General features: G+C 53.2%; 1 protein-coding gene across 7 annotated transcripts; it reads left to right on the top strand.

The window, feature by feature from the left end:
• Nucleotides 1-25,857, top strand: TECTA (tectorin alpha). Of its 7 annotated transcripts, none has more exons than XM_062617645.1 (25): nucleotides 1-123; nucleotides 1,533-2,302; nucleotides 3,778-3,842; nucleotides 5,198-5,331; nucleotides 5,938-6,225; nucleotides 9,281-9,418; nucleotides 9,779-9,944; nucleotides 11,887-12,299; nucleotides 12,594-13,164; nucleotides 13,599-14,191; nucleotides 14,655-15,228; nucleotides 16,332-16,942; nucleotides 17,215-17,776; nucleotides 18,985-19,184; nucleotides 20,221-20,604; nucleotides 21,133-21,419; nucleotides 21,510-21,790; nucleotides 21,929-22,039; nucleotides 22,356-22,558; nucleotides 22,849-23,012; nucleotides 23,166-23,414; nucleotides 23,799-23,961; nucleotides 24,186-24,273; nucleotides 24,796-24,916; nucleotides 25,202-25,857. In XM_062617645.1, exons 3-25 carry the CDS (start codon nucleotides 3,779-3,781, stop codon nucleotides 25,356-25,358), a joined length of 6,522 nt encoding a protein of 2,173 aa, XP_062473629.1. In that variant the 5' UTR covers nucleotides 1-123; nucleotides 1,533-2,302; nucleotide 3,778; the 3' UTR covers nucleotides 25,359-25,857. The 7 variants fall into 7 exon arrangements, 4 of the variants coding, with proteins under 4 accessions (XP_062473629.1, XP_062473630.1, XP_062473631.1 ...); XR_009964553.1 differs by lacking the exon at nucleotides 1-123 and having other exon boundaries at nucleotides 1,364-2,302; nucleotides 25,202-25,603; nucleotides 25,645-25,857; XR_009964552.1 differs by lacking the exon at nucleotides 1-123 and having other exon boundaries at nucleotides 1,364-2,302; nucleotides 25,202-25,586; nucleotides 25,629-25,857.
• The last annotated feature ends 608 nt before the right edge of the window (nucleotides 25,858-26,465 follow it).

The raw sequence follows: 26,465 nt of genomic DNA on the forward strand, positions 1-26,465 counted from the left end.
AGCTCAGGCAGAGCCACCTCATTGTGTGACATGTGCTTGTTGAAAGGAGAAGTCAGGATGCTGGAAGACCTAATCCTCTTCTGGACTGTATTCCTCCATGGTGGTTACTCATCTCCACTCCAGGTGCTGAGGAAGGCTCCAGCTCACTCTCCGTTACCTGCTCCATGTCCTAAGTGGGACTGGCCTAGGGGTTAAAACAAGTTTCACCCTCAAGGAAAGGTTTGTAGGTGGTGATGGGGAGGGCAGCATCCCCACTAAAGCAGGAGTCATGAGCTAAGCCAATGCTGGCCTGCGCCAAATGACCTTCAGGATTCTGGATGGGATGCAGTCTTCCCTGGACTGGGCCAGGTCCCTTGGAAAGGGAATGCAATACGGCTCTTCCTGCAGTTGTTTTGCTGAGGTCAAGCAGCCGGAGATCCCCTTATCTCATCTTGCAATGCTGAGTTTTCCTTGAGGTCAGGCACAGGAAGGAGGTTTTCTGGTAGAAGGATAAAAAGAAGAGGGAAAGCAGTTGTTTGCTCAGCACTGCGTGAGGGGAGCATCCCCTGCCAAAATAAAATAGCCTAGAAGACAAAGTCTTCCCCAAAGAGACTGTGAAACCTAATCAAAATTCTTCAGTGTAGACTTGCCCAGGATGAACAGGACCAGAATATTAAGTTGACAAAGGAGCAGAGGGAAACCTCTTTTCCCTGGTTTTCTCTGTGTTACAAAACAGGCTGAGAAGAGTCAATTGATTTTTTTCTGTGGCTAGTAACATTCACATTTTGTATGGGATGGAAAGGAAAAGCCGTGGTGCATGGAATGGCAGGCTGGAAAAGTAACTGCCCCTGAAATACCAGTCAATGCTTTACAGTGCCCCAGCCCTCCTAAAGTAGTTGTTGGTTTAGAAGTGGGGAAAAATACATTAAAAAAGGAAGCTTCCTACTAGCAAGGCCATGCTGGGGTGTACGGAGCCAGCAAGCTCTGGGATGTGCTGTGGAGGCAGTGCGCTGCCTGGTGCCCTGATGTACTAAAAGAAACTGCTGAGGTAAGATGCAGCACTTTGGGGCTGAACTTGCTAGACACAGTTCTAGGAGCAGCCAGGGTCCTGGGAAAGGCTTCTGGGCTTCTAAGTGCTTCCTGTTTGGCTGCTGGCATTCCTGTCCCCTCCTGTCCTGATGGAAGGGCAGGGAGTGTGTGTATGGGTAGCGCAGGGTTCTGCCGACTGCGGAATCCATCACCTCTCGGCTGCTGTTCTGCCTCTTTCAATTGACACCAATGGGAATCAAATGAAAGCAGTCGGGATCTTAGGCTACACATGAAGAGCCTTGGTCTCTGTAACACAGTTCAAGGCCTGCAGACCTTTGGCAGGTACCACTCTCTGGGGCTTATGGTGTTTCCCAGGCTGTCAGCACAGGTTGAAACGTTCACCGAGCAGCAGCCATCACCAAGCCCTGAGAAACAATAAGCATCCTTGGTAGCTGCTCAGCTCAGGTGACCACGGGCATGGAAAGCATCCTCCCTCAGCCCATTATGTCCCTGTGGAACTGCAGGCTGCTAGAATGAAAACAGTAATAACACAGCAGCCCCCCAGTGAAGCTTCCCACGGGATCAAGCAGAATCCTTCCAGAGAGGGTGGAAACAGGACCAGCAATGAAGCCCTCTCCGGCAGATGTGGAGAGAGCACGCAACACTGGGTAAGTTTTCCCTTTCCCACCTGTAAAATCAGAAGTAAGTTACAGAAAGTAAAAGAAGACTTGGATGGAAAAGTAACTCGGTTGGAACTCTGGGGCACTGCCTTTGAACACTGCTTTAAGCCTAGCACTCTTTAATGCTAATCCTGTAACATTATATAGATGGGCGTGCTTTTTCACTGACACAAAGGAGGAAGGGGCTCAGTTCTTTTGAGTTGGTTTCTTTTTTTCCCTTTGGTAAAAAGTGATGCTGAGCAGCACAGCCGCAAGCCCGGCTCCGGCTCGCTGGCATTTCCATCTGAATCCACCTGAGGGGGGTGAGTTTTCGGGGAAGAAAGAGGCTTCTTTCCCTCTCCAGGCCAGAATCTGATCTGCAGATTAGCTTGCTGGTTATCAATAGAGGCAACAGTTGTGATTGCAACTCAACACTCCTCCAGCCCTGGAACAGCATTGAAGGAAACAGACTTTACAATTGCAAGAGCAAGGGGACTGAGACACTGTTTCAGTCATCGGCAATAATTGGCAAAGGAGGACCGGGATGCATTCTCCATTGACATAGGATTTTTCCCCGGTCTACCAAGATCTGTCTGAAATTTCAGATTTAGGTTGCTCCTCTATCTACAAAACAGGTTGGTAATTTTCTTTTCCATACCTAAAACTTTGTAGTTTTGAATGTGATATGTTAAGTAGCATGTTCTGCATCGTCTGTCATGCTTCCCAAGCTCTTGTTCTTTGACTGCCATAGCTTCCTGTAGTCACTGTGTGCCCAGTCTCTCCTAGTGAATCCACAGTGACTCAGATGTATGATTTATGTGAAATTCTGACATTCTCCTTTTGTCTTTCCAAGATTGGTAAAACTTTTCCTTGGTGGATTGAATTTTTCTCAGTGCAGAAAACAGTTGCTGTGGGCCCGTGTTGATGCGAGTGGCATGCTGAGGAGCAGCAAAGCAGGGAGGAACCTTCCTTCCACTGTGTTTCATGCTTTCTATGCTCCTGGTAGTGGGAGACAAGTGGCAGGGATGTGCGACAGATGATGGCATGTTCCCTGATGCAGTCCTGTGCTCTATGCATTATGTAGGTATACTTGGAAGGAGTTGGATCTGTTGATCCCCATACGCTACTGAGGCAGACCTATAGGGAGAACACAAAGAGATGCTAGATTCTGTAGGCAGCGTGTCCACGCAACTGAAATGCATGGGATGTATAAAGGGGGAAGGCAAAGATACTGAAACTAAGGCTGTACATGATGCATAGACAGAGTTTGTGTTGAAGCTGATCACGTACTTATCTGGCGGGCGCGCACACGCTGGGAGCACACAATACCTTCCTGGGAGTTCTGTGTGAGCTCTGCCTGCGTGTAATGAAGGGAAAGCGACAGGCGAAGTAATCAAAGCAGGTGTTTTAGCAATAGTTTCTATTGAATTAATAATGAGTAACAAATTGCATTAGGCACAGAAGGAATTGGAGCTGGCGCAGGATTTCGCTTTCATTTTCCCAGCCCTGTATCCGTTTCTCTCTCTATCACTGATTCCTGTACAGCAAGGAGTTGCCCAGCTGTGTAAATGTTTGTGCTTCTTTCACACTTGTCAAAAATGGTGATTGTTGTGTTAGCAGCCAGCACAAAGCGTTAGTTGAAGTGGTGCCTGAAGCCCCTTACCCAGGAGAGCACGCTTCAGCTCTGCATCGGCTCTTGTCTTTGGAGCAGCGCAAAGCTGTTGCTCTTGAGGTGTCTGTCCTCACACTAGGTACATCGGGAAGGAATTGCTTTTGAACTGTCAGAACAGGCAGCCCACGGAGAGCCGGGGCTATCTACAACTTGCAGACACTGCGTGCAATGAGCAGGGGTTCTTCCCTGGGGCTATGGGCTTACTTTGCCAGGACCTGCAGGGTTATTTGCTGCTATCACCAGGGAAATCTCATTACACCACTGAAGAGAGCAGACATTTCTCCAGGGTCTGCCCGGTGGGTGAGGGACCTCAGTCTCTGAAGCATGCTCATGGCGGTGGCTTCAGGAAGTGATGGCACTCAGCATCACCCAGGGCTTCCTTGAGGATGCGTTTTCCCATTGATGTGATACGTGTCCGGGTTTCTTTCCTTCCCGTAGGATGAACAAGCGATCAGTTCTCGGGGCCTGGGTGGCCCTTTTGGTGATAACTGCACGGCAGCAAGGTGAGTTATCTCCTGCCTGGGAGGCCAACGCTGGTTAGCTATGCTGGGAAGTACAGAGAGCTTGGAAAACACACACAGCCCCTTGGCTGGTGCAAGGGCAAGACGCAGGGTGAACCTAGTGTTTCCTATGGGGAGGGAGGGACCACCAATATGGGTGGGTAATGTGGCAGATGTGTGCTGCCTGACATGGGGGCTAGCTCGAGAAATGCCCTCCAGGGCAAAAATCACAACCTGTGGGGGCCTGCTGGGCTGTTTGGCTGCAGGAGGTGATGCATATTAAAGTGTGGCAGTGTCACACTAGTAGTGCTGAAGCTTCTGCTGAGTTTCCAGTTTAAAGAAGAAGTAAAATGCCTGTCTCAGCTAAGCCTCAGCTGCAATAACTGGTCAGGTGCATTACAGCTGTGAAATGACTGATTTTACTACCTAGCAGCCAGGAGTTTTGCTGTGGTCCTCCGGACATACCTGTGAAACCAGGCTTGCAGCCCAGACACCATCACACACCACCTCCCTTTATGTCTGGTGGGGCACATGTGTGTCTTATGAAGTCAGGATGCCAGTGGGTTAGGCCAGGCTTCACTTTGTCTCCTTTCCCAGAGGAAGCTGAAGCAGTTGAACCTGTGAAGAAGGGTTAGATGGAGGCTCCCTACTCCCAGGCAGGGAGCATCCTCAGGGTGACTAGGAGATAGCTTGGGCAACAAGGAGAGCTCCTCCTGCATCCATAATGGGGCACAAGAGCAAGCTGTCCTCAGCTGGAGGCCCCTGAACAGTGCAGGGCATGGGCTAGGGAACCAAAGCATGTCCTGAATCCAGGTGAAGAGAGCCAGGATTGTTCAGAGCCTCATGTCAGCCAAGATTGAATGTCGTGAGTCCAAGGTACTGCTTTTCTACAGCAAAGAGGGGAGGAGGAGGAGGAAAACCCAGCAAAATCCCCATTTGCTCTGTGATGAGCCACTCCAGTCGCTAACTGGAAGAAGGAGGCCATGAGGTGACAGCAGAGATCTGGTAGAGGCTGCAATGGCAAAGGACACATGCCCAGAAGTGGACGCTTGCAACTCAAGCCGATCAGTGGCTTTTATTCTGCTAGGAAGTGTCAGGCTTGTACCGAAACACATCAAAACTGTCTTCTGAAATACCTTTAGGAGAGGCAATTACGTTCCCTGACAGTGCTTTTTAGCAGGAAACCTCGTTTTGCCAGCAAACTGTGGAGCTGTTGTGGCACATCCACACCGGGGAAGGAGGGGAGGGCAAGGCAAGGCAGCTCTTTTGCTCTTCCCAGGAGGTCAACATTAGGGGATAGGCAACCCCAGCACCTTCCTGGCACTGCCATAAGGCCTCTCTTCTCACTCTCCTTCCAGCTCATGCCATGAAGAGTCTGTATCCGTTCTGGCAGAACGACACCAAAACGCCCAAAGTGGATGATGGAAGCTCTCCTGAGATCAAGATCTCCGTCCCATTCATCTTCTTTGGAGCCCCATACAGGAGCATTTATGTAAGTGAAGAAGCAGACCGTCCCTTTATTCTTTTTCTTGCCATTAGCAGCTGCATTTTAAACTCTCTCCCTGTCATCAGGAATTGGAAGATTTATTAGCACCTACCTGACAAGTTCTTAGATTTCATGAACTGATAGGTTTTATGATTAAGAATGTCAAAGGTATATTTAATGGGCTAATGTTCATGAGGAAGGAATATAAAAGGCAATAAATTTTTTGTAGGTGATTAAATGATACAGCAAAGCTAAGGCCTTGACACAAGGAACATTATTCCTGTTACATGACAAGAAATAAGCACATGCAGAGACCTGTAGGGGAAAACACAACTGCAATGGCTTGGACCCGTACCTGAGACAAGGATGGGCTGCTGTGTTCTTAGATGAAAGCACAGCAAAAGCCTGGCAAAGGGGACTTCTTCCTGGCCGTGCAGCCACCCGTGTCATAGGCCAGGGTCTCTCAGTGCTGCAGGGCTGCTCTCCAAAGCTGGGTAAACCCAGAGCTCTCACTACATAAGACACCTTCTGCCCCAGGTCACTCACCTGATAAAGCAGCAGCTCTCTGCTCCCTGCAGAGGCTTGCTCAAACAGAAGCGGGTCTCTGTGCAGGTCAACAACAACGGGGTGATCTCCTTCAACGCACTCGTCAGCCAGTTCACACCAGAAGCCTTCCCCTTGACGGACGGCCGGGCCTTCGTCGCGCCCTTCTGGGCTGATGTGCACAATGGCATCCGGGGGGAGATCTACTACAGGGAGAGCACGGACCCCGAGCTGCTGAGGAGAGCCTCCAAGGACATCCGCAAGCACTTCAAGGACATGTCCTCCTTCTCTGCCACCTGGGTCTTCATCGTCACCTGGGAGGAAGTCACTTTCTATGGAGGAAGCAGCACGACTCCGGTAAGAGCCACCAGCTGTACTTCTTGACGGGTGGTGTTTGATGGTTGAGGTTATCCATACATGGATAAAGCTGTCTTGGCCTTTTTGCATGAATTGAGTTGCTTTGTGTTCCTGCTCCTCAGTTCCCTCTTCTCTGTACTGTGATATGGCACCTTCATTTTGCAGTGATAGAAAAGAGCTATTTCTGCAGGAGGCTACAGGGACCTCAAGCAAAAGTCAGTTATAATGGAACCAAACTTTTGGCGTTGAACAGTAGCTATGTCACGATATAAACCACTCGAGGCTCCCGCTTGCTCCTGTGCTGGATCAGTTCTGTCCACTACAGGGGTGCAGGATAAACTGGTGATGGAAAGAACAGGCTGCAGAGGTGGATGCCCTTCATTTTCTCACTGGTCAGAATCTTATGCTCTGTGCTCCTTTCTTCTCCTTGGTCATCCTCTTGAGGCTGGGTTTTGTAACCTGCCCTTCCCTCTCCACTGCCCACTTCTATCCAGGATCCAACATGAGTTTGCTCTGGTTTGCACCCTGAGCTCACCTTGCAAGGCCCCAGCATCTTTGAAATGAGCTTTGAAACAAGCTTTGCTCCTTGCCTGTGTGAGGAGGGAGGGCTGCTCCAACAGAAAAGGAGCAGGAATCTGTGGTAAATTAAGTTTTGGAAGTAATACAGTTTCCAAGGAGCTGGAGAAAGGAAAGAGAAAATGAGAGCTTTAATATGTATTTATTTGGGAAAAAAAAAAACCTTTTCCTTTCAAATCATGATGTCTTTCTCTGTGGCAGAGGCTGCAGTGCTCTCTGCAAAGCGTTAATCCAAGAGGGTGGTGAGGGCATCTAGAAAAGGGCTGAGTGGCTGTTCTATTCAGACATTGAGGTAGAAAGGGAAAAGCCAGAGGGAATACTGATGGCGTTTTTTGTGATGACAACTGGTCTGCCTGCATGGGCGGCCTGATCCAGACTGACCAGAGGGTCACACTAGCAACCCAGTCGTGGTAGCTCCTCAATTTCCATACAAGTGCAAGATGTATCTCAGAGTTTGGAGACAGCAGTGTGATGCTTTTGAGGGCATGAACAGCTTTTAAAACCCTAGCTAATACGTGAGCTGCAACCACAGCTGGTGTCAAAAGGTCCATGCCAGACCACTGATGTGTTGCTGGTAGGGCCCCTGTGGAAGCTTGGGGCATAGATAGCGATGCGAAAGATCACTGCTGTTGTTTGGGGCCAGGGTCGTTTAGGATTAGCCTGTGTGCTGTGAGTGCCAAAAGCTGTGGCCTTCTGTCTCAAGGAGCTGGCTCTGATAATCAGTTCAGTTCTTTTCCATTTGTTAGAGAGGCTGAGATTTAATGCATATTTTTTGCCAGTCCTGGCAGTGCTTGCGGAAGAAAATAATACATATATATATATTTGCAGACAGCAAGCAATACAGAGATTCGTGTATTGCCTGAAGAATTACATTTGCAACACAATGCAATTTATTTTGTTATAGAGCAGCCTTCCCGTTCAATAGCAGCCAGGGCTCCGGGTTGGCACGTGGAGCAGCACGATGCAGCTTAAGCAGGGAATTCATCGCAGTGCAGAAAAGCTGCAGGAAAACAATTGTGTGAATGTGGCACCGCAGTTACTGCCCCTCAATGACACCTGAGCCAACGGGCTCAGCTGTGAGAGTCCCGTTAGGTGCTCAGGATGTGTTTGACCGTGAGCAGCACACGTTGTAAACCTCCTGGTACCTGCTCAGCTCCACCACCCCCGAAGAGGCACCTGAGTGGAGCAGCGTTTGCTCCGTTGAAGAGCTGTTGTTGTACTAGCAAAGCGATCTTGCTTTGTGATAAGTGCCTTCTGAGCTCATGGCCACGGGAAAAGGCTCGGGAAAGGCGAGCAAGTGTGGTGAATGGGAAACCAGACGCAGGCAGAATCCCAGGGAAAGGATGCAGGAACGGAAATGATGGCTTCCCCTTAGCTTGCGCTCTGCTTGCTCTGGTGTGAATTGCACCGTTTGCAGCTCTGTGAAGCAGCTCTTCCCACACCTCTCACTCTCTCTGACAGCTCCTACAGGCTGCTTTGCCTCCCTTTTCAAGAGCCTAATGTGCCTTGGAAGTGACATCCCTTGTGGCATGCAAATAGTGAGTGCAGGTCCCTGTGCTCACCTTTTAAAGCTCTCTCTGCTTGCATGGCTTGGGGGTTGCTGACAGGGTAAGCCCCAACACTTTCTAGCACGAGATGGTTCCATCAATGTGTTCTCCCATATCATCTGTGTTTCTGTGGCTGTATTTGCTTCACAGTTTGCTGTGCCCAGGCTCCTAGTGTTGCTCTTGAGTAATTGAAAGGGGACAGCCCATGCTTTCTGCTCTGCTAAAATCCTGCTCGCTCAGAAGCAGAAGGAGCACTTATTTATCATGGCATGGTCCCAGTGCAGACTGGTGTAGGCTGGGCAGGGATTGGGGAGGGCAGGGAGATGCAAAAAGCAGAGAGAAGTATCCCGGCTGGAAGGATAGAGGGGATATCTCAAGGGGAGAGGCATCTTCTGTACTTGGGGCTGTCTTCTGAGCTTGGGGCTATGTCACCCTTGTTGGCTGGCAAAGCACATTCTCCCAGCCCGGGGCCCAGGCTGGCAGTCATCTGAATGTATCTGGAGTTTGGGGGCTGGAAATGCAGCGTCATTTTAAGGGAAAGGAAGAATGAGCAGCAGCTTTAGCAGGTACCAAGGGCATCTGTCAGCCAAGCAAAGCAGCTCATAATATACATGGCTGCCTTGGATGTAATGCGCCGTTAACAGTGTTGTAGGATGTGAACGTGGAAGGGAAGCGGGTAAGATAACGCGGCGAGGAATAAAGCTAAGATAGGGTAATGGGAGATAACAGGTCGTAACAACCCCAATCCTGCCGACTGCTTCTCCCCGCCAGTTTATTCTCATGCTGCCATCTATTGGCGTTAAGTTGGATGTAAGGGAGTCTTGTCCTGCCCCGTCTCACCCAGATGGTGCTAGAGATGAATGTCAGCAGGGCAGGTGAGCAGAGTGAGCAGAGCAGCATCACCTTGTGAATGTGCTCGTCTTTTTCAACAGGTAAACACTTTCCAAGCGGTCCTGATCACAGATGGAGCCTCCTCTTTTGCCATATTTAACTACCATGAGATCAGCTGGACCACGGGGACAGCCAGTGGAGGGGACCCCCTAACTGGTCTCGGTGGGGTGATGGCCCAGGTGAGGCTCACACTCTCATATCCACATCTCTGTTGAGCTCTCAGTTGGCTGCCTGTGGCTTTCCCAGTGTATTTGAGCTCACTCAGTCCCTCAACATCTCCAGCGCTGGCCTTGCAAGCTCACTGTTGGGCACAGGTGATGAGTGCTCCATGTGTATATACATATGTAAATATACACCCATAGTGCTTGTAGTACCTGTTAAGCTTTTCACTCTCATCCAATCTACCTGAAAACTGAAATGTCTGAAAAGAGACTTTAAAAGTCCGGAGTTACTGTGGGGGGACAGAGGATTGTGGAAATGCAGCATCACTTTACCATAGCAAAGATGTGTAATGAAGTTTGCTCTCTTACTTGTTTTAGGCTGGCTTTAATGGTGGGAATATCACCAACTTCTTTAGCATCCCCGGCTCCAGAACCCCAGACATAGTCAATATTGAAGAAACAACCAACGTTAATGTCCCCGGGCGCTGGGCTTTCAAAATAGATGGCAGAGAAATAGATCCAGCCAATGGCTGCAGCCTGAGAGGTAAGGGGGAAACGACATTGCCCTTTTTCATGTCTGGGGGCTCTGTAGCAAAAGGTAATGCTCTTGGGGTGCTGGTGGAGAGGTGCTTGACTGCTCAGAGCTGCTGTGCAGCTTGGTTTTGCCAAGGCATCCCCTCAAGCTGCAGCTGCTGGGACAGAAACACGTGAGCAGGGTCTGAGCCGCTGCATGCAGCGCATGATCACCTGGCAAAACAAGCCTTGGTGCTAGGTTGTTTTCCTTCCTGGGATTTTAGTAACATGGTATTGCTGTAAGCCTCCATTTGTGGGGCTCAGAAGACCCTAACCCAAAGTCAAGGGCAGATGGAGCCCGAGTGTGTTGCAGTGCCACTGAGCCATCATGTTGATTCTTCTCTGTGATGCTGATGGCAGCAATGGGAAAGAGCTGGGAACAGCAATTTCCTTTGCCCCCAGAGTAGGAAAGCTCATGGTGTAGTCCCATTTCCCTTGTTTCTGCAGAAGAAAATCAGATTTTGGGGGCAGAAGAAATGTGACATTGACAGCATGAGGATATAAAGGGATTTATAGATGCCCACAGTGACTGCACAGGGACTCTGCTGCAGAGAGATTATTGCATTACCATTCGACAAATAAAATGTCAGGAGCATCGACTTTGCTCCAGGAGTCCTTCTAGCATGAGAGGACTGTCACTTGCCAAAGGACACTGGACATGTCACCAGTGTGAGACATTTGGCCTCTTTATGGTCAAGGACTGTACTAAAGAAGGTCCGTGAGGCTTCAAGGGTCTTGGAGCCCGTGGAGGTTTCAGGTCCCACTGTTGCAGGTACTGACCTCAGGAATAAAGGTAAAGGGGCTGAAAGCCTGTCTCAGCTATGGAGGTGGCGAAGATGGATAGACCCACCACTGGATTTGTGTTTCACAGTCCTCTCCAAGAGGTGATGCAGTGTGTGGCATTGGAGGGGAGGTGGCCTACCATGCCTAGTAGCACTTGTGTGCCCAACCCCACACCAGGAAGGTTGGCACAGGAGCCCTCACTAGTGGGTCTTGCTAAGGAAAGATGCTGTTTGTTGCAGGGAAGCAGAAAATAGCTCTTATTTTTGTAGCAGGCTGGGAAGAGAACAAAAAGTTTAGGAGAGGTAAATTCAGGCAACGCGCACGGTGGAAGCCATGCACATGAGAAGTGTGAAAGGCAGCCATATGGAAGAGAGGGAAACTCTCACGGGTATTTGCCACCCTTGTTCTCTCGTCTTCTCTCTGCCTCTCATGTCTCTCACCAGACAAACCTGCCTCCCTTTATAGTGCCGCCGTGTAACAAGTCTGCTCAGTCTATTGCTGTGTGATCACTCATCATTTCCTGTCGTCACTGGTGTATGGTGTGGAAATTACTTATCAACAGCTCTTTGGTTTCATAGCTACTATGAGCACTTTCTGAATGGGAATAAATTGCTTCTGGGCAGCTGATGGCAGACTCGCACTCCGACTGGCAAAGTTATGTGAATGGAGGAATTGTGGGGCTGGCAACAAAGCTGAAGGATGACACGAGTACAGCAACAGTGCTGGAAATGGCTTCCACAAGGCACAAGCTTTACCAGTGGACTCTCCCTCCGAGGAAATAGCACAAATGGCTTGTGTCCTGCAGTACTGAAGCACAAAGAGGGTGGTAGGTGTTGAAAGCAGGAGGAATAGCCTTCAAGTCAGCCAGCCTGCTCAGTACAGCACTCACACCATCCCATGGGCTTGCGGCATGGGCAGGACTTAAAGAGGGGACACACTGTACATTGAAAATGAAGCTTGTCATCACAGTGCTTTGCCGAGTGGCTCTTGCTGAGAGTCTGCCCAACGAAAGCAGCCAAGAAGCCCACAGCAGGATGCTTTGGAGGGCTGGCAGACCCCTCTGAGACTGACACGGTGCAGTTCAAGTCTGTTCTTTTTCGCATGGGTTTTTCCATCTCTTGTCTTTCTAGGGCAGTTTCTCCGTCAAGGGGAGATCTTCTGGGACAATGCCAACTGCACCACCAAGTGCCGCTGCCTGGACTTCAACAATGAGATCTTCTGCCAGGAGATGGCTTGCGGCCCCTTTGAAGCATGCGAGCTGAAGACCAAGTTCTTCCAGTGCGTGCCGGTGGAGAGCAGCACCTGCGTGGTGTTCGGAGATCCACATTACCACACCTTCGACGGCTTCCTCTTTCACTTCCAGGGTTCCTGCTCCTACCTCCTCACCAGGCAGTGCTGGCCAGGCTCCCAGCTGCCCTACTTCAACGTGGAGGCCAAGAACGAGAACCGAGGCGGCTCCTCCGTCTCCTGGCTCAGGGATATTTTTGTAGAGGTCTACTCGCACAAGATCGTCCTCCCCAAGGGCAGCTTTGGGAAAGCAAAGGTAAGAGCCCCACCGAAAGGGGGAGAACTTGCTGGGTCAGCTCCTCCGAGGCGGTGGTGAGACTGCATGGCAGCCTGGAGAGCATGGGACAGCACTTCCCTCTGCATCCCTCAGGGACTGGGCATAAGGGACATCTGTGGTGGCAAATGCCTTTGGCTTACTGATGGCTGTCCTCCTGCACACGTCCCTGACACTAAGACCCCGTAACAGGGCTGTACATCTCCTGTCTGTGTCCCAGTATGAGGGCTCTGCTATTTCATGCGCTGGCTTAGTGTTTTGGTGTTGTTCCCACAGGTGGATGACTTGGTGGTGTCCCTACCCATCTCTTTGGAACTGGGTGCAATAAAAGTCTACCAAAGCGGCTTGTCCACAGCCCTGGAGACTGACTTTGGCTTGCTGGTGACCTATGATGGACAACACTATGCCTCCGTCTCCGTTCCGGGCACGTACATCAACGCCACGTGCGGTCTGTGTGGCAATTACAATAAAGACCCTGAGGACGATGCCCTGCGCTCAGACGGGAGGTTGGCCACATCCGTGCCGGAGCTGGGCGAGAGCTGGCAAGTGCCACATCCCGAGCGGAAGTGCTCATCCGGGTGCTTGGAGAACTGCAGCCTCTGCGACGCTGCCACCGAGTCGCTCTATTTCACCTCTGAATACTGTGGCTTCATCAACAAGAGTGACGGGCCGCTGTGGGAGTGCAGTGCTGTAGTGGACCCCACTGCCTTCGTCCACAGCTGCGTCTATGACCTCTGCGGCGCTCGGGATAACGGCACTGGCTTGTGCCAAGCCATCCAAGCGTACGCCGCGGTGTGCCAGGGCCTGGGAATCTCGGTGGGAGATTGGCGCACCCAGACGGGATGCAGTAAGTGTTCGTGTGCTCGGGCCGGGAGTCTTCTCCTCTGGAGCGGTCTACCCAGCAGTGTGTGAGATGAGGGGGGAGAAATCCAGAGGAGGGAGTTGTCCAGAGTGAAGGGAGTCAGATGGGTCCCTTCTCTTCATGGCATCAGACTCTTGCACCAGTGAAACTTGGCACACATGAGGCATGACGAGTGATGGAGGCTGGACCAGAACAAGGACGCTTGTGTAATTAAATAGCTGTGGGTGACTCAGTGGCTCTGGGGCTGTTTTGTGGGAGGAATGGCCAGGGAGGCACAGTAGGGAAATAGAGGGGGCAATTCAAGCTGGGCTCCTGGGTCACTCTGCATTGTCACTGCTGTGGATCAATAGGAGACGGGTAGCCCTGAACCATTCTGTAACGTAGTCCTCCTGTTGTTTGTCTCCCCTCTGCACCCACAGTGACAGCTGTGCAGTGCCCAGAGCTCAGCCACTACTCAGTGTGTGCCAGCAGCTGCCCTGCCACGTGTTCAGACCTCACAGCCCCACTGGCCTGCACCTCCCCGTGTGCCGAGGGCTGCGAGTGCAATGAGGGCCACGTCCTCAGCACCGACCGCTGCGTCCCCATACACAAGTGCGGCTGCGACGTGGACGGCCGGTACTACGCCATCGGGGAGTCTTTCTGGGCAGTGGCAGACTGCACAGTGAAGTGTCAATGCGAGGAAGGCGGCGAGGCCAAGTGCTTTAACACGATCTGTCCCGAAGGAGAGGTCTGTGCCATTGAGGACGGCTACCGGGGCTGCTACCCGAAGCGGGAGACTCTGTGTTTAGTGGGGCAGAACCAGGTGCTGCAGACATTTGATGGTGTTGCCTTCCTCTACCCACTGGAGAACTCTTACACGCTGCTCAAAACCTGCCCTGAGAAACCAGACTTCATCGAGGTGGACATCAGCCAGAAGAAGCCCGGATCTGCTCCCAATGGGCCACGTGTTGTGCGGATCCAAGTGGTTGGTCAAGAGGTGAAGATTGGAGGCACCAGCCTGTCGGAGATCAAGGTAAAGGTGCTGCCATCAAGGTGGTCCCTCCCGGGGCCGGGGCGGGAGGCAGTGGCTCACAAGTGTGATCCATGTCCCTTTGGAGAAGGGCTTATGAGTCTATGGCACTGGACCATTCCCCCAGGTTGACACCATGCTGGCACTTGGAGGGAACCCTGTGTGGGCCCATGAGACGGTGCAAAGTTGTCACAGCACTGTTATTCTGTTTGCTTGCTGTGTCAGCTCTGGAGACTACTGCATTGCTGTTGACTCCTGCAACTTGTTTTTTCCCTGGAAGAGCATTCTCGATGGGGCAAAAAGCAAGGAAGCAGCTGTATGCCCTCACTCAAAGGAGATTCTGGGTCTTGGAGGCTGGCTCCAGGTCATGAAGTGTGTCTTCAGTGTGGTGTGGCCGGCCGACAGGAGCAGCCACTCAAAGTCCCATAACTCTCTCTGAAGTGTCCTGATGTGCTTTTTATTGTAGGTGAATGGCTATGATGTGGAGCTGCCTTATTTCCACCCCTCTGGCCACCTGGAGATCTACCGTAGTGACAACGGCACCGTGATGGAGTCAGAGGGGCTCCTGGCCATTAGCTACTATGATTCAGGCCTGCTGGAGATCCGCCTCTCCACCACCTACTTCAACTGCACTGGTGGCCTGTGCGGCTTCTTCAATGGCAATGCCAGTGATGAATTCTGCCTGCCCAAGGGCAAGTGCACGGACAACCTGGAGCTCTTCCTGGAGAGCTGGACCACGTTTGATGAGATCTGCAATGGGGAGTGCGGGGACCTCCTCAAGGCTTGCAACAACGACTCGGAGCTGCTGAAGTTCTACAGGAGCCGCTCCAACTGCGGCATCATCAACGACCCCACCAACAGCTCCTTCCTGGAGTGCCACAGTGTGGTCAACGTCTCGGCCTACTACAGGACGTGCCTCTTCCGTCTGTGCCAGAGCGGGGGCAACCTGTCGGAGCTGTGTGACTCAGTGGCACGCTACGCCAGCGCCTGCAAGAACGCAGAGGTGGACGTTGGCCAGTGGAGGAGCCACAGTTTTTGCCGTGAGTCCAACAAAGCTTTTAAGTATCCAGGGTGGGGAGAAGGGGATGTAGACCCCACCGACCTTGGGTGAAGTGGTTTTGGCAGGAGCTTGCGGGTGTACAGAGGTAGAGCTGCTTTCCTTATGGGATGTTGTGGTGTTCAGGCTCTCCCCTGCCTCCTCTCTCATTTCTGGTGGGTACCCCGGACCCACAGCGTGCTCCTCTGTGGCTGTGTTGGGAGACACTCAACAGGAGAAGGGCTATTTGGGGGGTAGGCCCTGACAGCACTCGCAGCAGCATTAGACATCCAAAGTCATATGAAGGGGTAGGGACACAAGTGCCTAAACCTGGCACTCTGGGACAATTTTCCTATTCTTTTCCCTACCAGTCAACCAAAGCTTGGCTTTGCTATAGGAAGAGCTATGCCCAGTAGAACTTTCTGCTGTCAGGGAGGCTGGCACATACAGAGCATGTTCTCATGTAGCCTATGGAGAAGAACTGCAGTAGGAATGAGTATGTGTCACGAGCCTGAAGGCAAGGCAGTGCCGCCCCATGTACTAACAATAGCTTCTAAGCTGTGCTCGTGCTGGCAGAGACAGATTTCCCAGCGAAACTATTCCAGGGTGGCATTTCGGGAGGCATCACAAGTTTTATGATGCGGTGTAGGAGCACTCCAGAGCTGCAGATGGTGTCTGACAGTGCTGAACGCCACCACCAGAGGATCATTTGAATAACGCTTGATTTCAGCTGTCGCTATAAACTTGCCGTTGATGGGAAAACATTCATAATTCAGAAGTGAATGTGAAAAATCCCCAGTGTGGAATTACATGGTGGGGAGGCAGCCCCTGTCTCCACTGTGGAGGTTTGAGGGAGGCATCTGTTCAGGAGCCCTTTGAAATAGAGAGAGGAGGTGTTGGTCAGCTCATAGTGGCACAGGGCTGTGATGTGAGGAGGGTGCTGCAAAGGGGATGGGAAGCAAAAGGGGTGGGAAGGAGCTGTTTCCCTTCTTGCTTCCACCCCCCCCCCAGATTGGTCACTGCTTATTTGTTCCCATCTTCTGCCTGTTCCTCCATCCCATTCTGCTGGAGCTGGGAGCTCACATTCCGTGTTTGTCGGTCCTGCAGCTCTCACCTGCCCGGAGAACAGCCATTTCGAGGAGTGCATGAGCTGCGTGGAGACCTGTGAGACCCTGGCCACGGGCCCCGTGTGCACGGATACCTGCGCAGAGGGCTGCCAGTGCAACGAGGGCTTTGCCCTGCGCAACAACCGCTGCGTTCCCCGTGGTGAGTGTGGCTGCAACTTCGAGGGGCGCCAGCTGGCCACCAACCAGACCTTCTGGATGGACATCTCCTGCCACTTCCTCTGCTACTGCAACGGCTCCGACAACAGCGTCTACTGCGAGAACGTCTCCTGCAAGGATGATGAGTACTGCCTGGAGGAGAACGGCCTCTACTACTGCCACGTCCGCACTGACGCCTCCTGCATCATCTCCGGCTATGGACACTACCTGACTTTTGATGGCTACTCCTTTGACTTCCAGAGCAGCTGTGCGTTGGTCCTGTGCACCACCATTGCCTGGCCAAGGGCAGAACGCTCAGATACCTTCCCAGCATTCACTGTCACAGCCAAGAATGAGGATCGGGACACTTCTCTGGCTCTGTGGGTGAAACAAGTCGAAGTGGAGGTCTTCAATTACAACATTGTCATCCACCGTGCCTACAAGTACACTGTGCTGGTGAGTATGAGGCCACAAGGGCTATGCTTATTTCTCCCTGCCACAGCTCCCAAACTGCGGAGCGATTCCCTAGGCACAAGACACTGTATGGCTTGAGAGGTTTTCTTGAGGATATAGAAGTGAATACGCTTGGGCTCATCCCAAAGATGCTGCCCAGCACAGCTTTTTGGCTGCCTTGCTCTGGGAGTGCTGAGCTGCCCTCATTTGTGTCCTCCTGCAGCAGCTCAGACCATCAGTCCCACTCATGGTGCATCTTGTTTCCTCCCCCGCAGGTCAATGATGAACGTCTCTACCTGCCCCTGAAGCTGGGCCAGGGCAAAGTAAACATCTTTGCCTTTGGTTTTCATATCGTGGTCGAGACTGACTTTGGGCTGAAGGTGGTGTATGACTGGAAGACCTTCCTGTCTGTCACCATCCCACGTGGCTTCCAGAACCTCACTTACGGCCTCTGTGGCCGCTACAATGGCAACCCAGAGGATGACCTGGTGCTTGCAGGCGGTGCACAAGCCGGCAGCATCACCGACTTTGTCCAGAGCTGGGTGAAGAGGGATGCATTCTGCCGTGTGGGCTGTGGTGACCGCTGCCCTGCCTGCGGGAAGGTGGAAGGCTTCTGGAAACCCCAGCAGCTCTGCAGCCTCATCCCAAGCCAAAGCGGTGTCTTTGCCAAATGCCACAGCAAGATCAGCCCCAGCTTCTTCTACAAGAACTGCCTCTTTGACACTTGTGTCGATGGGGGAGCCATGCAAACAGCCTGCAGCTGGCTGCAGAATTACGCCAGCACGTGCCAAACGCAGGGCATTGCCATTACGGGCTGGAGGAACTTCACCTCGTGCTGTAAGTGTCACCCTGCGACCGGGTTCTCCTGCACTAGAGGTGCTTCCTGGGGTTGTCCACTGTAGATGAGCCTGTAGAGGGCTCGAAGAGCACCACATGGAGCACCAGCAGTCTAGGCCATCGACCCAGACACGTCCAGGGTCCCCATGGCCACTGCCTGGGGATGGCCTTGGGGATCCTCTTTTACTGCCAGATAAGGGGCCAGTCAACAGAGTGGTGAGCTAAAGCTATACCAGTAGGGCTGGCAGCTTTTCCCTCCCATGCTTGCCAGCTGAGGCAGAGGTATGGGATCATGTCTGGAGCACTGTGTTCTCTTGGAGTTGTTACAAACTGCATGTGGTATAGGAGGAGAAGCAGGGATGGAAAGGGAGAAGCCTCAGGTTCAGAAGGTATCAGCCTCCCCTCTCCACTGTTAAATGAGATTAGTCTGTTTCAAAGCCAGGAGTATGTGTTTGCTCTTATGAAGCCATAAGCTCTTGTCAATAAGATTACAATGTGATGTGCAATTAGGCTCCTGAGGACGGGGACCACAAGCCTCCTTGGCAGCTGATCTGCCTGGCAAATCCGATGGGAAGCAATTGTCTTTGCTAACAAGACTGAAAATTACATTCATGTCATTGTGCCTTCTAACAAGCTAAACTTGTGGCTCAGAAGGCGCTGCTCTCGCAGGGCAGGGTGCTGAGGCTGCCGACCAGCATCCTGGATGCCAGGAATTATCCCTGATGGGGCACAGGGAGAAGTGTCCTGCTCAGGCATGGGCAGCACCCCTTGCAGGCTTCACACTGTGAAAACATGCCCTGAAACGTGTTCCTGTATGAAGAGCACAGAGGCTTGGTACACTGCCTGAAAGGCACCAGTGCCAGCACGAGCATCCCTGCTGCAGGGAGTCTGGTGTCAGAGAGCAAGCTTGTTTGTGGGAGAGCAGGGAGCCAGGGTGCAGGACCTCAGAGACAGTGGTGAGTACAGAGAGGTGTTGGACTGCATCAACTTGGACTATGCAGCTGGCAAGTGGCATACGACAGAGGCATGAAGGCTGCCTTCTGCCTTCAGTTGCATGCCCAGGAGTTTCAGATCCCTCTCTGGGTAGTGTTGCCATGTTGGCCGGGGAGTTATACCCCCAGGGATGCTGACAGCAGGGATTACAGCCCGATGTGGTGCTGGCTGCCCGGCTGGTCTATCATCTGTTTTGTCCTCTGGTACCTTTGCAGCCATCAGCTGCCCCCCCAACAGCCACTACGAAAGCTGCGTGTCCCTTTGCCAGCCTCGATGCGCTGCCATCCGGCTGAAGAGTGACTGCAGCCACTACTGTGTGGAGGGATGCCAGTGCGACCCTGGGTACGTCCTCAATGGCAAGAGCTGCATCCTTCCCCACAACTGCGGCTGCTACTCCGATGGCAAATACTATGAGGTACGCTGCTCGTGTCCTCTTCTTGAGGCTTTCTCCTTCCCTCATTATGATATTTCTGGGCCCTGAGCAGGGATGGTGATCAGGCCAGGCTGAGTGTCATAGTGAGTCTTTGCCAGGGTCATAGCCTCAGTGCTCTGGAGGTACAGGTCCTGTCCTTCCCCAGCATCGTGTACTCATGGCCATGTTTGGGGATTACTCTGAAGTCTGGTGCTTTTGCACTGAGCAAGAGTGAGCAGAGAATAAGGGGCAGAACAGGTAGATATGCATTGACCGGAGCCAGAGATAGGTGAAGTGAGATCCATAGAGAAGTCCCAGCAATGGCATGTGGGATGTTTGCTGAGGCCAAGCTGTCCTGCAGTGTCCCAAGTCCTTCTCTGAACTGCAGACCATAATCCCTGTGTCAAGGCTGGGCTTGCATGGCCACTCTTTTCGAGCTCTGGTGTGAGGAGGGCCAGCGTGGGAAGCCTTGATCTGAGGGCCTATGGGAATTATGTTTCCTAGAGGAGTGGGAAAAGTGGTGTTGGTAACTCCACAAGGCAAGAGCCTGGTACCATGCTGGTGATAGAAACTGAGGTTGTCGGTGAGGGAGGGGATGATGCAGTGGCAGCACAAGGCTCTCACAGCTCTAGGGGGTACGGGGGGGTAGAGAGGAGAGGGATGTCTTTCCACAGTGTGCTGCATAGCGAATCTTTCTGTCTGGCAAAATCATCCATAAGGAGCCAATATTGGGGTACTGTCATATGGGGACCATAGCAGATGGGTTGGCAGGCAGCAGGGTGCAGGAAGGGGAGTTATTTAGCACGCTGTGGTTTTGTGCATGTACGAGAGGCAGGGGAAGTTGCGGTGGCAGGGGAGCCATGCAGTTGCCTCATGCCTGTGGGTCTCGGAGGTGTTGCAAGGGGTGGGTGCAAGCTGCCAGCGTGTCCTTTGCACCTTTTCCTCTGTCCTCGTTGCCAGCTCTTGCTTGCCCAAGTGTCCGCAGAGGGTAGGGCAGAGGTCCGCAGCCCTGCTGGCCTGTGATGGGTCCCTCTTTCAGCCCAAGCAGCTCTTCTGGAACGGGGACTGCACCCGCCGGTGCCGCTGCTTCCGACGCAACCTCATCCAGTGCGACCCGCGGCACTGCAAGTCTGACGAGGAGTGCGGGCTGCGCAACGGCGTGCGCGGCTGCTTCAGCACCCGCAGCTCCTTCTGCCTGGCAGCAGGCGGCGGTGTCTTCCGCACCTTCGATGGGGCCTTCCTGCGCTTCCCTGCCAACTGCGCCTTCGTCCTCTCCACCATCTGCCAGAAGCTGCCCGACTTCTCCTTCCAGCTCATCATCAACTTTGACAAGTGGTCCTCGCCCAACCTCACCATCATCTCCCCTGTGTACTTCTACATCAACGAGGAGCAGATCCTCATCAGTGACAGGAATACGGTCAAGGTAAGGTGTTGGCAGGGGCGTCTGCCCCCTCCAGAGCAGGAACAGGGGCTGTGGGGAGTGGGATGGCACATGGGGCCACACGACGGTATCTGTGAGAGCACCGGAAGGCCCTGTTGAAGCAGCTGTGGAGGTTTGTAGTTGTATGCCCGTCCACTTCTTGGTGGCACTTATGAAGCTGTCCTTTTGAGCAAAGGATACAGATGCTGCAGCATCGCTCAGTCTCCAAAGGGCAGCATCTGTGGCCTTTTCTTGTGAGTGGTGAGTCCCAGGCTAGAGCTTCTGCACATAAGTAGGGTTCCCTTTATGGCACAGCCTTGTGGGGCCATTTAAGGGAGGCAGTGTGATCAGAGCGATCTATCAGGCTTGGAAGAAGGAGGAGGAGGATACGCCAGCCCCTGCCAAAGGCAGTATGGTGTGTTTTCACAGCTGGGATAGTGGGAGGTAGCCATGGAGCCATCTGAGGGCAACTCACGTTTGTGGGCAGAAAGGATGGCAGGGTCACCAGTGCTGTTTCCTCTCCCGCATCAGGTGAACGGCAGCCAAGTGAGCATCCCTTTCGTCACGGGGCTTTCCACCAAGATCTTCAGCCAGGAGGGCTTCCTGGTCATCGACTCCAGCCCCGACATCCAGATCCGCTACAACGGCTTCAACGTCATCAAAATCACCATCGGGGAGCGGCTGCAGAACAAGGTGTGCGGCCTCTGCGGCAACTTCAACGGCGACCGGACGGACGACTACGCGACGCTGCGGGGGAAGCCGGCGGTCAGCAGCGTGGTGCTGGCGCAGAGCTGGAAAACCAACGGCATGCAGAAGAGGTGAGCGGTCGGACGGCCCTTCCCCGCTGGGAGGGAGCGGGAGCGGGGCGGCCGCGACGGGAGCCTCCGCGATGTGTCCGGTGCCCACAGCTGCAACGAGCTGCAGTACTCGCAGTACACCGCCTCCTGCGACAACGTCCAGATCCAGGAGCTGCAGAGCGACAGCTACTGCCTGAAGCTGACCGACATGAAAGGCTTCTTCCAGCCCTGCTACGGCCTCCTGGACCCGTTGCCCTTTTACGAGTCCTGCTTTCTGGATGGCTGCTACAACCAAAAGAAGGTCCAGCTATGCGGTTCGCTGGCTGCTTACGGCGAGGCGTGTCGCACCTTCGGCATCCTGGGCACCGAGTGGATCGAGAAGGAGAATTGCTGTAAGAGAGCCGGGGTTGAGGGATACGGGTCCCATTGGGACTGCAGCCGGTGGGAGGGGGGTGTCCTGTGATGGTTGGAGGCACCCACCTTGCGGTCTGAGAGTAAAGATCGTGTTTGTGCTGTCTTGTGCTGTTTAGCAGGAGTGGTGGAAGATCCCTGTGTAGGAGCTGACTGCCCCAACCGCAGCTGCGAGCTGGACAACGGTGGGGAGCTGTGTGGCTGCATCGAGCCCCCACCCTATGGAAACAGTGAGTCCTTTGGTCCCGCCTGCAGGGTTGGCACCGAGCAGCGCGGGTGCATATTTGGCTGTTGTAATGATGGGGCTTTGGGAAGGGGGATGCTGAGAACCAGGACCTCTGCTAAGATGGGGTTTGTGACCATTCAGGATGGGAGCAAGTTTTCTGGAGTGCGTGTTATGGGCATCTCTGGTTCAGGAGCACTTTGAGCAGCAGATGTCAGACGGGGAGGAGATGATCCTAGCCTGTTTCTGGTGGTGGGGAGGAGAGTCAGGCCTGTGGTGCCATATGTGGTGATGCAAAGCTGTTTCTTCTTCTTCTCCTCTAGCCACCCACGACATCATTGATGCGGAGGTGACCTGCAAAGCTGCCCAAATGGAGGTGTCCATTTCGAAGTGCAAGCTGTTCCAGCTGGGCTTTGAGCGTGAAGGCGTGCGGGTCAACGACCGCCACTGCCCCGGCATCGAAGGGGAGGACTTCATCTCCTTCCAGATCAACAACACCAAAGGCAACTGTGGCAATCTGGTGCAGGTGAGCCAGGCACAAAGCACGTGGGCGTAAGGAGCTCAATTCCAGGGTTAGGGCACTGAGGCGTGCATGAGTGTGTGATGCTCAGGAGGCACTTTGATGGGGTGGGGGTCAGGGGTAAGGACTAGCCTAGTAGTTCTTAGCTCTACCATACTGTACCCTTTCTGGCTAGAGGCAGCAGTGGGGCAGGGTGCCCTCGGTGTCACACAGCTCATTTAGGGGCTGAGGCGTTCATTAGGAGCAGGGAAGCAAAGGCAGGCAATCTCAAACGACTCCCTGCATTCCTTCTGCAGTCTAACAGCACGCATATAGTGTACAAGAACACGGTGTGGATCGAGAGTGCAAACAACACAGGCAACATCATCACTCGGGACAGGACCATCAACGTGGAGTTTTCCTGTGCCTATGAGCTGGACATCAAGATCTCCCTAGATTCAGTGGTGCGGCCAATGCTCAGGTAGGAGCCAGGATGAGCTGCGTAGCCTCTCTTGTTGCAGAGGCACAGAAGCACATAGGCAGAGGAGGACATGGTGAGGGTCCAAAGCAAGGCACCAAGTCGGTTCATAGCCTTTCCTCCATCCAAGCTGGTATGTTTTTTATTGCTCATTAGTGTAATTAACCTGACGGTGCCGACACAAGAAGGGAGCTTCACCACCAAGATGGCCCTGTACAAGAACTCGTCCTACAAGCACCCTTACCGGCAGGGTGAGGTGGTTCTCACCACCCGGGATGTGCTCTACGTGGGGGTCTTTGTTGTCGGGGCTGATTCCAACCACTTGATCCTGATGCTGAACAAGTGCTACGCGACCCCGTCACGGGACAGCAATGACAAGCTGCGCTACTTCATCATCGAGGGAGGGTGAGTGACCGTGGGCCAGGCTGCCCAGCATGCACTGTTGGTTTTTGGTGTGGTGTTTTTTCACTGGGGAGGGTGCTTGAAGGGGTAGTGTTGTGTGATGGAGTCCCAGCTGCAGATAGAAGCAGGCTTCCTTGTGGGACCAATGCCATGGGCATTGGGGCATCTCTATGTGACAGGGGGATGTGGCTTGTGAGGAAGCAGGAGTACAGTGAAGTAAGTCAGAAGTGCTTGAGAGGGGACACGCTACAGAGGCAGGGCACAACGCACAGAGGAATCAGGCACAGCAGGACACATGGAAATGGGCCTTGTGGGGGACAAGGACAACCCTCAAGAGAGGGTCCTGGTCATAGGAGGGCTGATAAGAGCATAGATGCTTTTGCACAGGTGCCAAAACATGAAGGACAACACCATTGGCATAGAGGAGAACGGGGTGTCATTGACGTGTCGCTTCCACGTCACCGTCTTCAAGTTCATTGGGGATTACGATGAAGTTCACCTCCACTGCGCTGTCTCGCTCTGCGACTCGGAGAAGTACTCCTGCAAAATAGTAAGTGGGGCGAGGGCCAAGGGATGGGTGGCTTGCTTTGCAGTGCCTGGAGATGCTGGGACCGGGAGGGTCGTGTGTCCCTCTAGACACCGGGAAGAAAGAGTGCTCTCTGAGCCTGCTCCCAGGGTCCCATTGGGCTGGCCAGCGGGGAGCAGAGAGGGGCTGGACATGAGCAGAGAGTGACGGAAGGAGCATTTATGGGGATAAATAAATTCCCCACACAGAACTGCCCTCAGCACACAAGGATGGCCAGCGCATTCGCTGAGGAGACCAAGGAGCAGATCCTCTCGGTGGGACCTATCAGGAGGAAGCGTAAGTGTGTGTAACCCCAAGGAAGGCTGCAGGGGTTTGTCTGCCATCGTGCAGAGCCTGGTGGTGTGCCACAGGGTGCCCGAGGATTCTGGGGCACGGGAAGGATGCTGGTCAAATGAGTGTATGTGTGGGCCACATTAGGGGTCTGCATTGCTTGGGAACGTGTTTGTTGGCATGGAGATGGCATGACAGCAGGGCAGGTAGTAAGGGCAGGGAGAGTTCTGTTTCTGGCTGTGTGGCCCCATGCTGTGGGTGCTCGTGTCTGTATTCCCCTTTGAGGGTTGTCGGCATCAGATTAGGTGCAGTTTTGGGGTCATGGGGGATGACAAGAGGCTAGCCCCATCCTAGCATCATTCCCATGTCATGTGTAATGTGAAGGTGTATCCAGCAGGTAATGGGCACGTTCTTGTGGGCCCCGTTGTTATAGGAGCAAGTGTGGGAGTGGGGTCTTAAGCAGCCAAGGATTGGGGCTTGGGGTTTTGGAGCATCACTCAGGTGTTTGCCTTTGCTCTTTATGCCCAGGATCAGACTGGTGTGAGGACAATGGAGGCTGTGAGCAGATCTGCACAAGCCGAGCGGACGGACCCCTGTGTAGCTGTGTGACGGGGACACTGCAAGGGGACGGCAAGAGCTGCAGGGGCAAGTACTGGGGATGGTGCCAAAGGAGTTGGGCAAGTGTAACCCCTTTTACTGAGGGGCTGTAGGGGTCAGTAGGGTGGGAAACGTGTCTGGAATGTCCAGTGTGTCATACATAGGAGGGCTGCAGAGGGCAGTGATGTGGATTCTCACCATTCCCATGGAGAAGAGGTGCTTGGTAGTGCAGAACCGGCGTAGTTTGCAGGACAAGCGTGGTACCTGAGGGATGGAGGTGCCCACTGTGCGTGTGCCGGGACACCAGCTCATGTGGGGGGTGTTGTTGTGTTGGCAGCCTCCAGCTCTTCAGAGGAGCACCGTGCTCAAGCAACCCTTCTGGTGGCAGCCCAGCTCTGGCTGTGGCTACGCGCAGCTCTGCGGGACCTGACCTCGTAGGCACGGCTCTGCCACCCAGCCAAGGACTGTTCTCACGTCAGCCTGAGTCTTTGTAGGGTAGGAGACAGCACCCCCACAGCGGCCAACTGCTGCCGACCCATCCTGCTACGTGGAAGCAACAGAGGGACGTGACCTGGAGAGAGTATGGCCACGGACATGAAGATGATGGCATGTGGCAGGAGCAGCAACAGCATCAAGGCAAAGCTTTATGTTTGCTAGCATCAATGTAGGACTTCTTAGGGGGCTTTTTTTGCAGGTTTCTGGCATCCCTGTGGTGCTTGAGGGTTTTTTTTTTGCAGGTGTCTGATAACAAAGTGGTACTTGAGGGGGTTTTATTTCCAGGCTTTCCCTACCTATAGCATGCACTGTAGGTGGCCCACACCCCTGTTGGTAGCGTGGGGTGGGCTGAAATGTGTGTTGTCCCCTTGCACATACAGCTTGGGGTACTCATCATCCTCAGGAGCTGCTGTCAGTGCCTTGTGAGTGCACGGACTCAACCAGAGGTAGGTGTTGCAGTACGGGTCATGGGCTGGAGAAGCACGGCATCATTGTTGGATGTCACCCTTTGGCTCTCCAGAGCAGAGCTGCTGTTGAGTATGCAGTGGAAAGCTGAGCTTGTCCCTGCTGGACTGGGAAGCGTGTTACTGTGCTGTAGTGGTGAAAAGCCAGTCCCAGTGTTTGCAAAGAGGTGTTTTTCTGGTGAGCAGGAGCGAGAGCCAGAGGAATAAGGGATGGAATTCTCTGCTGTGTTTGCGTGGTGTGCCGTGGCAGAGGTTTTTAGAGGGCGAGAGCAGGGTCGGGGTCAACTGGCATGGGCTGCCTGGTGGGACAGTTGTGAATGGCCCTGGGGGGGGCTGTCTGTCTGTGTTGGTGTTTGTGTCTTATGTTTGTACTCAGTGACACGGCTGCGTGGGAATAAAATGTGTTGTAATCCTTCGTAAATGGTGTGGTCCTGTGTGATTGATTGACGGGGAGAGGATCCCCATGAGGGGTGGGGAGCAGCGATTTGAGGGTATTGGTCAGTCTTTAACAGCCACCTTTGAGAAGGACAGGAGCAGTGTGTTCTAAGTCAAGGGAATGGGGTAAAATAGCAGCTGGGCTGAAGGGGGAATTCCTTGCGGGGCTCAAGAGGAAAAAGGAATTGTAACAAACATCTCTCTGGA

The sequence above is a fragment of the Pezoporus occidentalis genome, unplaced genomic scaffold, assembly GCF_034315485.1.
Source record: "Pezoporus occidentalis ecotype Australia unplaced genomic scaffold, CSIRO_AGI_Poc_V1 ctg199, whole genome shotgun sequence".
In the NCBI taxonomy this organism is placed as follows: Eukaryota; Metazoa; Chordata; class Aves; order Psittaciformes; family Psittacidae; genus Pezoporus; species Pezoporus occidentalis.